The sequence below is a fragment of the Cyrtonyx montezumae genome, unplaced genomic scaffold (genome assembly GCF_038088225.1).
Source record: "Cyrtonyx montezumae isolate F1298 unplaced genomic scaffold, pur_monq_1.0 scaffold_6, whole genome shotgun sequence".
NCBI lineage: Eukaryota > Metazoa > Chordata > Aves > Galliformes > Odontophoridae > Cyrtonyx > Cyrtonyx montezumae.
This window is the reverse complement of record NW_027072067.1, coordinates 8,599,062-8,612,975: the sequence shown is the minus strand read 5'-3', so window position 1 is coordinate 8,612,975 and position 13,914 is coordinate 8,599,062. Positions and strand designations below refer to the sequence as shown.

The following is a 13,914-nucleotide window of genomic DNA, read 5'->3' as shown; positions in this document are numbered from 1 at the left end:
TCATTTTGGCAACTAACAAGTTGCTTTGATTCTTTTTACTTCAATCCTCTACAGGTAGACACTCAAGAAATAATTGTTAGAACTGGGTTTTATTTATAGATTGAAAACTGAGCAGGAATGTTCTATGTGATATCCTGGTTTAGTTCAAGCAGTCACTTTTATTTTTTCAGTCTGAAGTTTTGCTCCAAATCATAGGGATAGATCCAAGTCCAGGTCTAATGACAGAGAATAATTTAGACCTGTTAACATCTTCATTCTTAAGTGGAGGAAACTTTCAGGAAGTTCTTTCACGTGAGTAAAAAGTTGTGAGGTTAAAATCTTATCTAGGAAGGTCAAGCTAATTAAAACAAACAAGCAGACAAAACCAACGAGCAGGTATTTTAATGGCACCTGTGATTTGTGGTCAGTACTTGTAAGGCTGTTGACATTCAGATCTCACTTGGGGGTGGTAGGATTGGAAGGTGTTGAAGGAATTAATTGAGAGCCATTGACTGGTTTTCAGATAACATCACATGCCTGCTGCCATAAACAATCTAAACAGACCAATCTGATTACTGTTTCAGTAGCATTCAAGTAACAGAAAAGAATGCTGGGCTCAGTCTTTTTACATTCATAATGCAGTTCTACCTATGTGGTGGTTAACCAAGGAGGGTTTTGTGTAAGGTCGCACAGAATAGCACGTTAAACTAGCATACTCTCCATGTTTAGAAGAATGAAATCTAGTAAAACCAAAAATAAGTGTACAGTCAAACTAAAATCATTATCCTTGTAAAATAAATATATAAATTTAAAAATAAAAATTGTGACAAGTTAAAATCAATTCACAACTGCCTATAGACATAGATAATTACATCTGACTGCAGAAATGTAAACATGCTGAAATCAAATTTTGTGTTGTAATTGTACAAATGCCATAAAAAATAATTTTATTGTGATCTTGTATTGCCTGCAGCTGTTTTTGGAACAATCCAAATAGACTTTTAAGTGTCTTCCAAAGCTTTTTGTACATAGGCAGAATATTCAGAGTACGGTTACACTTAGAGAAGCAAATGGCTGGGAAAGAGCTTCAACATATGTATCCAGTGATGGCCTCTATAGACTTAGTCTTAGTCATTGTAGGAGAACATGCTATCAGCTACAACATCTTTCAGTGGTAATAAGAACTTTAGGGAAACTTGTGCGTGCAATGTTTCTGAACCATTGCATGGAACAATTGGTTACTAGCAGCAAAGCACCAAAGGCAGCATGTGCACCAGCGAGCCCTGAGGTACAAGGACTTGCCTTTTCAAAACTGGGTCTAGAAACTGGCTGCTCTTCCCATGCAATTAATGCAACTAATGAGCAGTGCTTTGCTAGGATTCTCTCTCAAATCTCGGTGAAAATGTTGATACAGTATTATTGAAATGTAAAAGGGAAACAACTTTGGAGACTTCAGCAGAACTGTTTTCTGACAGATTTTCATTCTCAAACAAGAAGTTTTGTCATCTATTCTTTAATTCCAAAATCAAGGCTAGATAGCTGAGGAGTATCTGTTTATCCAAGGAGCTGAGGATTATCTGTAGCTCCTACTGATATCAGAACAACAATTGAGAACCCGTTACCTTTGAAACTGTATCAGCAAGTTTGTATATTGTATCAAGATCTTATGTAACCTATGTGACTTATCTTTGTAACTGTATCAAGATCTTATCTTGAAGACGCACTGTGCTTTTTTATTTTGCATGTCCATATTTTTCATCATATTAATCAAATTAATTTTAGACCTAACAACATCAGATTTTGACCTTATAAAGTACAAAGATTACTTCCAAAAGACACAGAAATATTCCTTGACAAATTTGTAAGCAAAGTCATCTTTTATCATAAGCAATAGTAAAGAAAAGATAGCCAACATACACCGAAGAAACACTCAGTCTTTTTCCTATCTGTGTAAACAAACAGTACAGAGCCTCTTTTACTGCACTAAGTTCATTTTCCTTTATTTTGATATGAAAACCATGATATCATAGTAAATTATGTCATAACACTAATGAAGCATGAAGCAGGACTGAGCAGTGCCCACTCCTTGCTTACCATCTGATATAACTATCACTTGCTAATTAGGAGTCAGAAAACTTTCCTTTCCAAGGGATGTAGTCACTGATTACGTCAATTCACTGTTGACACAGTAGAAAGAGCACTTGGCACTTTCTCTTTTTTCTCTCTAAATAAACCTAATATTGAATAATTCATTTTTATTTTCTAGTAAAATGCAATTAAGTTATGAAGATTGTGGATCATTCTTTATATTTGTTGATGCTTATGATACAGAAAGAAGGCAGGAAACTTGGCTACAGTCAAAGTTATGATCAGCTTCATTTCTTCACAGTGGAAACACTAGGTTCTCTCGATGGGGTTTTTGGTGGGTTATCTTGTTTCCTTTTTATTTTTACTATCTATCATTAGTTTCTATCATCAACGTTCTGGAAAGTTTAAAGGTCACTAATTGCCATCTTTGATTCTTTTTTATCTGATGTCCCCTAGCAACCTCTGTTAAGAACACTAGATTATCATCTGTTGAACTTCCTACATGCAGAGTCCCATGGAGTGAATTGCTGCTTGTCCTGAACTCCATGACAAACTCATTGCTTGTATGATGTTCTCATTTCTTCCTTGGGAAGGCATCTCTTAACTATCTGCCCTCCACACTTTACATAAGACAGCATTGTGAAGTCAGTTTGTTGCTTCCTGGAGATTGCTCAGGAGCATTTCTGTGGGCAGGCTTGATTTTGCTATTTGAGTTATGTCAGGTTACTCTGAACTGTGTTGCTTAGGGACTGTCCAAGCAGCTTTTTCCCAAGCTCTTTAATTATAAAGGGCTATCCAACAGAGAGCTTGCTGCCTGTTCCAGCTGTAGAGCAGTCTGAATCTACATGATGCCTTTTGTTTGGACTGCCTGCTCTGCACATTAGTTCCTGTCTACAGGATGTAGGTTTTTTACCTGTATCTATCCTCTTCTCGCTCTGCTGTGGGAAATGAATCTTATTTTAAAATGATTGTAGGCAGGATTATCCACAATTGTAGTTCATCTGGTGCCTTTTTGATGCTTTGCTACAGTTCTTCTCTCCCTAGTTTTCATTTGACATTGCATTTATTTTTCCTAAAAACTAATACAAAGCATATTAGATTCTCCCTTGTCTTGCTACTTGTGTAAACATATTACTCTCTACAGATTTTATATCTGTGTTTTTCTGAAAAGGTACAAAACGGTAGAAAATCTGCCTTAAGATCTCTGAATTGTTCTCTGTTGAGAAAAGTAGCTGCTGAACTATGGTGTTCCAGCGCTTGTCACAAGAGGAATATGTTGAGCTACCCCTGCTGGTGACAGAGAACTCTGCATGTTCAAACCCTGACTTATCTTGGGTTTGTTTTCTTTAAAGCAAATAGACTACAGAAAATACTGACTGTTTATTGATTTAGAAGTCTTCCTGCCTGTTTCTGAGAAAGAAAAAAGTGAATAAAAGGACACCTTCTTTATTTCATTTTTAATTTCCTTTTTCCAAAGCAAGCAGTGCAAAATTAGATATAGTCTGATGCGTGTTCCACAAATAAATTACATGGAAGTAAAGTGGCTAAATGAACTTTGCTTGGGGATTATTGGAAAGACAAATATTTAAACGAGGTAAGTCATGTTTATGAAGTATACTTTTTTTGTTGCTACTTTTTTTCCTTTTTTTTTTTTTCTTCTATTGTGGCTTTTCTGGTCAACGCAACCATAAGGAAATTAAATAGAGGGAATAACACCTTCCCAAAACTGTTTTCTGCATGGTTGCCAGCAGAGGGATATTGCCTAGTTTGTTTTTATATACAGCACTGATTAAGTTTTTTATTATGTCTTAATTAAAATAAGTAAAAGAAAATTCACAAGAATTCAAATCATATCTCTTGGAAATAAAATGTTTACAGTACATAGCCAGGCATTGTTTAAAAGTGAAGAAGTTACAAATCATTCAGTGGTTTAGTGTTTGAAGCTTAACTTTTAAGAATTTGTATTAAATTGATTGACTAACGCTGCGGCAAACCACACTCATAAAACTCCAGAATATTTCTGAGGTGCGATTGATATCATTCGCATTACACATGGAAAGATACAAAAACCAGTATAGATGAAGACTGCTTATTTCTGTAACCACCTGGTAGATATCTGAACGTCCTTTACATCAGTAATGGAGAAGATGGCAATGGTACAGTTAGCAGTAATTTAAGTATATGAAACTAAAAGCATGATAAACAGATGTATGAAATCTTGAATTGGCCAGATGTTAAAGATGAGTTAAAATGAATTTGGGTAGATATTACTTTTCTCAGTATACTCAGTATAAATAATCCCTAATTTTAAAACTGATGGAGATGAAATGCTAATATGCAATTAGAATAATTATCCTTGCTATTGTGCAGGTAGTAAGGGAGGGCTTCATTAGATTCTCATGCTCTTCTGCTTAGAAGTGCCTCTGATGGCAAGTCAGCTTTATTGATATCAGATAACTTGTATGAATTTCATCTACAGTCTCTAGTGTATTTTGGTCAGAAGTCAAGTATCAGTAAACTCTGTAATGAATTTAGCAAATGGCATTTCATTTTCAAATTCAACCTAATTAAGAATATACGGACTACATAGCTAGCTAAATTTAGGAAGAAAAAAAAAAGGCATTTCAAGATAGTACTGATGTTTTATATAAATACTTCTGTGCAGTTTAACTGTATAGAAAAATATCCTGCAGAGCCAGTAACCAACAGGTTTCCTGAGCACTATTAACAGGAAGAGAATGCATTCCAGTTATGGAAGATAACATAACAGGGTGAATGTATACAGTTCCATAATTTTGAAGTCAGTGTTTAATTAGACAATTCCTTCCAATTTTTCTATGGCAAAATTGTGTCACACTTAGGAACTAGTTTAAATTCCACTGAGGAGACTTAAAAAAAAAAGATTTATGAATAAGAGCTTTGGGTGTTTTTAGAAAAGAATAAGCTAAAAAAGAAAAAATGTGTTCTTAGAGAGGGATGTCAATTCTCTGATCACTACTCAAATTCTAAAAAGTGAAGGTACATTTGTCAGGCTAATAATAGTGCCGTCCTGCCTCTAGTTGCAGTGAAGGTTTTGTTTCCTTTTAAAATACCAGCTGAGTTTATTTTGTCAGGTTCACTGGAAGGACATGACTCTTGTTGATAAGTTCAAGATTTTTTTCTCCTGCTGCTGCTGCTGCCCTGAAACTGAAGCTCAGGGCAAAAATTCAGTTTAAAAGAAATTGCAGTGATGAATTCAAGAGGAAGAGAATACCAAGTACTTCTTAGTAAGAAGCACAGTGACTTTTTTTTTTAAATCAAAATGCAGTGAATACACAGGTAGCATTAGAGTGTAAAAATATTGCAATTCTTCACACACACAACATTAATCAGATTGGTGTTCATGAGTTTTATAATTCTGGTAATTAACTACTTGGAGCTGTCAGTTATAGCACTTATTTCAAGACCTTCCTTTCCATAGAGCAGTTTTTGCATTGTTCTTTAAACTTCCCAATCCTAACTCTTCTCTAAAGACAATATATGTAGCATATCAGAAATATCTTGACATTTCAGAAGATTATGATATTTCACAGATTTTAGGTGTGTCAAATAGGTTCTGAGCAGTAAGTAATGAATCTTTCAACTTACTTTTAAAGCCGGTTTGCTAGTCATCCTAGAAAAACTGAGCAGAAGTGTTTGATGTAATAACTTCAATGGAAGAGTAAAAACCCACAGCATTTCACTACATTTCAAAATGCTTCTTGGTCTCAAGCTAGCTAATCCAGCAGATGTCATGATGTGATTCTGAGAGACTTGATGACATGAGAAACATGCTTCTTTGATATATTTGTTGTGAATGCATGGAGTTGTGTTTCTTCAGAAATTTGAGAATATTGGGTTCAAATTCTCCCTGAATTTGGTAACTCTGTCAGAATAACTCCTGCTTGATATCATTCTTTATCTATTATAAATCGAGATAGTCTCACTACAACTATTATTGTTTTGATAATTGCCTATTTGTATTAGGAAAAAATAATATATTCAATGTCTGTATGTAATTATCTGGGGAGGAACTTTTTAGGAGGGCATGTATCAACAGGATGAGATTTTTACTGGGTATCAAGATGAAATGCTTTATTGTGAGATCTTGAGACACTGGAACAGGTTACCCAGAGAGGTTGTGGATGCCCCCGCCCTGGAAGCATTCCAGGCCAGGCCGGGTGCGGTTGCAGGCAGCCTGGTCTAGAGGAGGTGTCCCTGCCTATTACAGGGGGTTGGAACTGTGTGATCTTAAAGGTCCCTTCCAAACCCAAACCATTCTATGATTCTGTGATTGTATGATAATGGCTTTGGTTTTCTTGAACTAATACTAACAATTCCAGTAAAAAATGTAGAATCTATGACCATGAGAGATGTTGAATGAGCTTTGGAAAAATGTATGCCTGCTTGTCACACAGTTTTTTGTTTTGGGTTTTTTTCTCATTAATTCACAATAATATATTACTTTGTATGGTGTTATTATTTAATTTATCACTGAACTCCCATTTATTTAAAAAAAGACAGGCAGACAGATAGATAGATAGATCAGTGTAATTTCTGTTGTTCATCTTCCAATTTTCTATTCTGATTTGTTACCTCTATTTTTAATTGTCATAGTAGAATTTATACTTTTCTGATTTTAAGAAAACCTTTGAAAAATAAGCAGTACTTTTGTAAAGCAGCCCTTCCCCCTAAAATACTTTTCAAAGTACACATGCAATGACTTGAATTAGTATCAACTCAACTTAAAAATGATCCTTCCATGCTTGCCAGACCTTTTCTCAAGATAACTTACTACCAAGTAACTATAATGAGAATTTGAAGGAAACTCATGGGGCTGGTACACATCCAGTGTCTATAGCACAGCTGTATCATAGAAATGTTTATCCAAATGTATGAAAAGTCTTGAGGCTGCCTGTTAAGACAAAGTAATAGGAAAGAACAGACTGGAAAGAGGTGAGGAGAGGACTCAGATCCAGTTGTATTGTGTGATAATAGTATAGTACCAATCCTGGAATCTAGTTAGTGATAGCAGAGTAATAGCATGGTGGCACAGCCTCCCTATATAATGGGAAAACTGTGGTAATTAAAGCAATAGCAGGAATAATGAAAACACTGCTAGAAAAGCAAAACAACTACAGCTTCATCAGCTCCAGGTTCATGGGTCTGTCACAGAGACAGAAGAAAAGCACTGGGAAAACTTATTATTTCACTGCCTTTTATGCTACCTGGTTTTTGTCTGTACGATTTTTGAAATGCAATATTCAGCACCTTTTTCTGCTGCAACAACCCGTTGCTAAACTGGGATGCGGTGTACCACATGGAATCGTGCTGTTGGACTCCAGAGCAAAAATGAATTGTCTTTTCTTAAATGTTGTTCGCACATTTTCACATTTTTCTCTGGGAGAAAGCAAAGTTGGTTTTGGTGTTATTTTTTTGTTTTGTTTTGAGTTAGTGTTTGTTCCTATGGTCCTCAGAGGATTCCACAGCTATGGAATCACAGGAAAATACATGGTCTTCTTAATTACAGGAGTGCCATTTCTACTGCTATACTTAGATGTCTGCCAGCATTTCCATTACAAACCCCGTGTCAGTGGTTTATAGTTCAATCATAAAAATGTGCTGCTGCCCTTCTGAATTCAGACAATGATTTATTCTCTCGCTCCACAAAATTGAAAAAATAAAATAAAATTAAAAGTAGCTGTTCTTTAAACATGAGAGCAGTAAATAACTAGATGCTGACTGGCTCCATAGATAAGGCTTTGCATTCCTACAGTTTACAAAGAAATTTAATTTGAAATGGCATTATGTCTAGCCCTTACTGTATAATGCTTTTACAAGTGCTTTTAACTTTTCAAAGCCAATCAAAAATCTCAGTATTTGTGCAATTGTCACTAACTGACAGCTCTGGAAAAAGCAAAAGCAAGAACAAAAAACAATTACATGTAGCTTGCATTCAAAGACCAACTCCTGAAATGCTTCTTGCATCTCGGTACACAATAATAAAACAGAATGTGACAGTATCACAAAGTATACTTGGATGTACAGTTCGGTGACATCCTACATTCCATACTTCAGCACAGCTGAGACCATGGAAATGGCACTGTGTAAATACTGTCACGTGTAAAAAGCTACTGATTAAACAGAGCGCTATTTTACCTGCTCTAATTTTACTCTGAGTTAAATGCTTCTTTGATGTAGTATACTTTTGTCCTGTTTTGTACTACATCCAAGATATAAGTACAAGTTTTTTAGTATGATAAGTCTTGGAAGAACATGGAATGTGACCACTACTATTTTATTGGGTGAATTACTAGGGGAGTTGAAGTCTGTTACTATATTATATATGAAGTTTTCTCTTCATCCTCATAAATTGAAATCTCAGCTGCAACTGAATCCTATAGTGACAGAAGAAATTTTTCCAAAAAGAATTATCTTCTGTCAGAGTACTTCCCCAGTGAATTTTTAAGTTCTTTCTCAGGAAAGGGTGTTCAGCATTACAAGAGAAGTTCCAAGCCTCTCTTGTAGAGAGATTGCTTTCTGTTTTCAGGACCAATAATATATTGGAGGGTGTGGAGAGGGATATAGGAACACAGACAAGCCTGCTATGCATTTTCCTTCTAAAACAGCCTTATATTTTTATTTAGGAAATATGAGGGAGGAGGGAGGAATAGGTAAGGCTGATTCCAGTGGCATGTCTTGTTGAGCAGCAGTGAACTGACTGGGAACTGGAAAGTCAGGAGATTCCAGCCATTTGCTGTGCCTTCTAGGAAAGCTTCCATGCTAAATGTAAGAAATTACAGGAGGGCTACAGTGATGGGTGTCAAAAAATCCAGCTATGCCATGATAGGCACACCAGAAATGTCAGTAAGATACTATCTTTTTTAGCTTTATTATTGTCAGCCTTGAGATGTGGCCTTTTTTCTTTTCCTTCTACAAACTGTTCAGAGCAGAATAAAAATGCGCACTAGATTCAGAGTGCTAAAATCTGGGCAAAGTCTTAAAAGACTTACACTGTAAGTATAACATGTCATGTATCCAACATGAAGAACCGCTTTGCTGCAAGTAAACCTCAGTCTTAAAAAAGCCAAGAAAAGAAGAATAGTTAACAGTGAAGTCTGCTTCTGCAGATTGAAAGCTCTCTAAAGAGTGGCAGGTATTTCTATGATTTATCACAGGAGAGATTTTCCTCTGAATCCTCAACTAACGTCAAAAATACGTTATTGTTGCTGCTTCATGGGGACTTCTTCCTGGAACTGCCTCACACACTTTTTCCATTAGATTTATTTTGTTGAAATGGCACCTAAAATAAGCTATACCACTTATGACTTTGTGATCAGCTGAGATAATGTAAACAGAGTAATTTTTAATGCATCCCAATTCAATATAAACTAACAGTTGCAGTTAATAGGAATACCAGAACAGTCTGTGGATATCTGTTAAATAACCACATGCCAAAAGCAGGTTTGCGTTCGTTATGGCTGTTTAAATCATTTTCATAAATGCTGCATCTTAATCATTTAACTCACAGCTGATTTCTCTAACATTTCCTTTCTGTTCTCCCTCTTAGCTAACAATGCCGACATTCCCAGTTGTTGTGAAGATTGGACATGCTCATTCAGGCATGGGAAAGGTGGAGATGCTACTTACTGCATGTTAGGAGGCTGGGTGTTTGTCTAAAATAATATGCATGTGGTTTTGTTTCCTGGATATTTTTAACTTTTTGCTGTCCAGATTCTGTCTTTGATCCTTACCCTTGCAAATCTCTGCTAGTCTATTATTCAAGGAAGCACCTCTCTTCAGAAAAAAATAAATGTATATATTAATATTTTTATATTGGCACCTTCTCAGGCAGTTTATGTGTTGCCCTATTTAGGACACTTTTTAAAACATACTGAGATGCTTTCCTGAAGCAGAATCTTGTTAATTAATTCAGTTTACTGTGGTGAAACTAACAGTCGATGTCTGTTTGCAAAATTCAACTTTTTGGACGTGGGATTCTAGGAGTTTTGCCTTGGTTCTGTACTAGTTACAGCCTGATCCAGATTCTTTCTTCATTTCCTGTCTTAACGTATTCTCTGTGATTGTTTCATACTGCTATATAACTGCTGCTTTCTTTCTCCAAAGTAATTGCATTTCAGTGGTGAGTACTGTTGTTTTGATACCACTTCTCTCACAATGATGGTTCAAGTGATATAACTTAAATCACACTTTCACTGATGTCAGTGAAAATTTGTAATCATTACAGATTATGTTTCTCTCATTGAAAACACTTCAATACTGTGTTTTAGTCTTGAAAAAAAATCATCAGAGAATAATTACATCTATCATCTTGAATATTCAAAAGCTCTAAGAATATATTTGCCACAAAAAATTGAAATAGAAAGCTGATTCATTTGTATTTATTCAAAAATTGTGCAGCTTGAATTGTATGCTATGTTCTTTTGTCTACAACTGTTTTGCTTTATTTTTTGTTTAGTAAGTTGGAAGAAATCTGGCAGCCAAATTAACTGGGTGCAGAATTAACTACTGATTAGTTAAACTGTAGTTTCTGTGGATTGCATACATGAAGTATTATAATGTTTCTATCATACTTTCAGTATTCACCTCTCATTTATAGGAAATACATCTGTTGAACAAAAATACCCAGCATGTCAAATGTCTACAAATAAAAATGTAGATTATTTTTTTTAGCTGTAAAGCATGTAAAGACCTTAAAGATTAAATGCCAGTCTTTTGTAGTGAAATGCTTACTATCAGAACCCAAGTAAAGGTTCTCCTTGTTTCCCAGATCTCCCAAAAGGCATTGCTAGGAGTAGCGTTTCCACTTATAATTAGATTAATATACACTATTAAATTTTCAGAAGTGGAGTTGAGATCAGGCATTATATTGGTTTTCCTGGTTCTCAAATGACAAATTAGTGACAAACTGAATAATGACAAACTGAATCCAACAGTTGAGAGCAAATACTTAGGCCTTTTGGACTCCATATTTGGCCTGACTTCTCACTTTACTAGACACCATTTAATACACTTCCTATTTTACAGCTGTGGGCACTTTAGGCTACAGGTCCTCTTTTAAGTACCATTTGACAGTGGAAGCAAACAAGATGCTGGGCTTGCAAGAACTGCAGACTCTTCTAATATTAGATAGCATGATCCATGGTAATCCCTGCACCTTTTCCTCACCTTTCTGAAATGCACTTTGGGTAAAGAATTATTGGCATTCCAGTTTCCCTCTCCTGTTTTTTCCCAGCCCTAAGACTTCTCTTCTGAGTCATGTTTTCTCCCTACTTCAACTAGCTTCCTTTGAACTCAACTGTAGAGATAACATCTCCCTGTCAAAAAGTAATACTTCTGAGTCCCATCTAAAGTATCTTTCTCACTCTTCCTCTGAATCATTATTCCTCACATTTCTCACAGTGTTTTACATCTAGGAAATTCTACTCCTAGAATGCCTGACTCCTTGCAAAGAAATAGGACAAATGGGAAAACCAATCCCATCATCTTGAGCCAAAATTCTGTTTCCCATGTGAATGGACCCTCATCAAAATACCATGAGCCTTCATGACATCTCCCCTCCTGGGAGATACTTGACACAGTTGTGATAGTACGTGGTGGGCGCCATGTACATGCAGTTACATGAGCGGTTTACAAAATCAAGAACTATTGTGTAAAATTAGAGTTGCACATTAACACACCTTTAAACACCAGAAGCTACTGATCTAAAAATTATCAATCAAAATTATTAAAGAAAAAAAAAAGCAAAATAAAAATTCTCTGTCAGTTGCTTTCAGCAGATGAGCAGGTAGTATTTTGCATAGAAAATTAGATACCTTAATGCAGGAGTGTTACAGAACCTAAAAATCAGATAAAAATATCAAATGCCCTTTGTAAACTGATGCTATCAAAAAACATATTTATCATGAATGCCATTTGAAACTGAAGTCTACATTTTATTTCTAATTGCTGTTTTTTCTTTTGCATTTGCCGTTTACTTGTGGCATGATGACTACAGATCAAGGTAGACAACCACTACGATTTTCAGGACATAGCCAGCGTGGTAGCACTTACTCAGACCTACGCCACTACTGAACCGTTCATAGACTCCAAATATGACATCAGGATCCAAAAGATAGGCAGTAACTACAAAGCATACATGTGAGCCAAAAACTTATCTTTTCATCATTTGTTTGAAAATTGATAAGCACCAATAAGTTTAAGACTGTTGGATGAGACTCTGAGTAGAAATGTGGTGACTCCATACCTTCATTGTCATACTCTTCAGAAGGACAGTTTTTTAGACTTTCTGGACTTATCAACACTTTTTTCTTTAAGTTGATTGTCACTGGGAGGAGGAAAGTAACATAACAGGTGAGCCTGCCAGAGTAGTGTTCCTGACAACCTTTAATTATTTTTTCATTTAAAGAAGTGAAAGGGGATTTGTTTTTTATAGAGAATTTGTTTTTGTCCAATGTTCTTTTCCCTCTACATTTAGATGGCAGTCATTCACACCAACTTGAGTGATAAAACTTTAATGGGAGGGAGTACTCTCCTTTAACATAAACTAATAAGAAAAAAATCTTATCTTACGAAGGCCTTCATGTATATGGGTAAAAATTTCTTTTAGTTTTGTAGAGATAATGATTAGAGATTATGATTGTATGAGAGGCTAAAATGTTGTTTCAGTTTTATAGCTAAACAGATTATGAAGTATTATATTGATCTATGGTAACTGTCTATGCATATTTTCACTGTGTTTCAACTATCAGTTATCAATGTAATTTGACATTCAATCATTTCATCCATGTTTTTCAGATAAGTTAATTCATCTCATGCATTTGTTCCCTCATGCTTACAATTCTGAGGCAGGAAAAAAAATACTTGGATAAAAACACACATGGATAAGAGCACACATGTATCACTACGTGTATTCATCACTAGAGACTCGCACAATGTTGGAGGGATAAGAGATATATGTTGACATTTGAATTAAAAATCAAGTAAGATACATGCAAGTTCTTTATCAGTAAAAGTAACTGAACTTCAAGCAACCCAAAAATATAAAGAGAAGAAAAAACTGTGGTTAGGTTAAAGAAAAAACATGAAATTTTTTTTTAATATTAAAGATAGAATTATTAGATCTCAAGTAATTTAGTAAGAAGCAAGAAACTCTATTAGAAATGTAGAATCTCTTGCTCAGGATGGGGACATAGAGCAAAATACATCTTCTTAGGTTGATTCTGGAGAGCCATGTACTATGGCTCCTCCCCTATGCTATTGCTGTCACAAGATCAAAACTCTGAGCAACTGCTTGCCTCTCTTGACATAAAACTTGCAGGGACATTTGAAAAAGAACATTCAAGATTACACTTCTTAAGAAAAACTTAATGGTGCATCTGTCTCTTGATGTCCGAGTGGAAGAAAAGTCAACACAGAGCGGGGTGGACAGTGTCCCTGTACATCAGATCCATCCAGCAGTACAAACACTCAATTCTTCTGCTTTATTTTGAACCTAGAACTATCTAAATTCTGCGATGTTGGAAATTTGAGTTGTACACAGTGACTGAGGCACAGCACTCAAATATATTGCAGGGATCAGGTGGTTTCTGGAATCCTTGATCCAAAATCCCTTTTTTTAATTAATGATGCAGACCAGAATCTCTATAACTCAAGCTCCCTATAGAATTTCAGATGTGTTGGTCCTATCTCAATACGCATCCTTTCCCATGTGATTAAAAATAAAAAGCAAATGCTTCTGAACGAGTATAAAACCATGTCTTGATCCAGTCCCACCCCTTTTCCAAACCACTTCTACCTTTGTGTATC

The 13,914-nt window shown here is 35.6% G+C and overlaps 1 protein-coding gene across 1 annotated transcript in view; it reads left to right on the top strand.

Moving 5' to 3' along the window:
- The window catches only part of SYN2 (synapsin II), a 135,987-nt gene that overhangs the window by 86,094 nt on the left and 35,979 nt on the right, over nucleotides 1-13,914 (top strand). Inside the window, exons 6-7 of the mRNA XM_065749652.1 lie at nucleotides 9,656-9,718; nucleotides 12,104-12,246. Coding sequence (XP_065605724.1) covers nucleotides 9,656-9,718; nucleotides 12,104-12,246 — 206 coding nt within the window. The remainder of the gene's footprint in view (nucleotides 1-9,655; nucleotides 9,719-12,103; nucleotides 12,247-13,914) is intronic.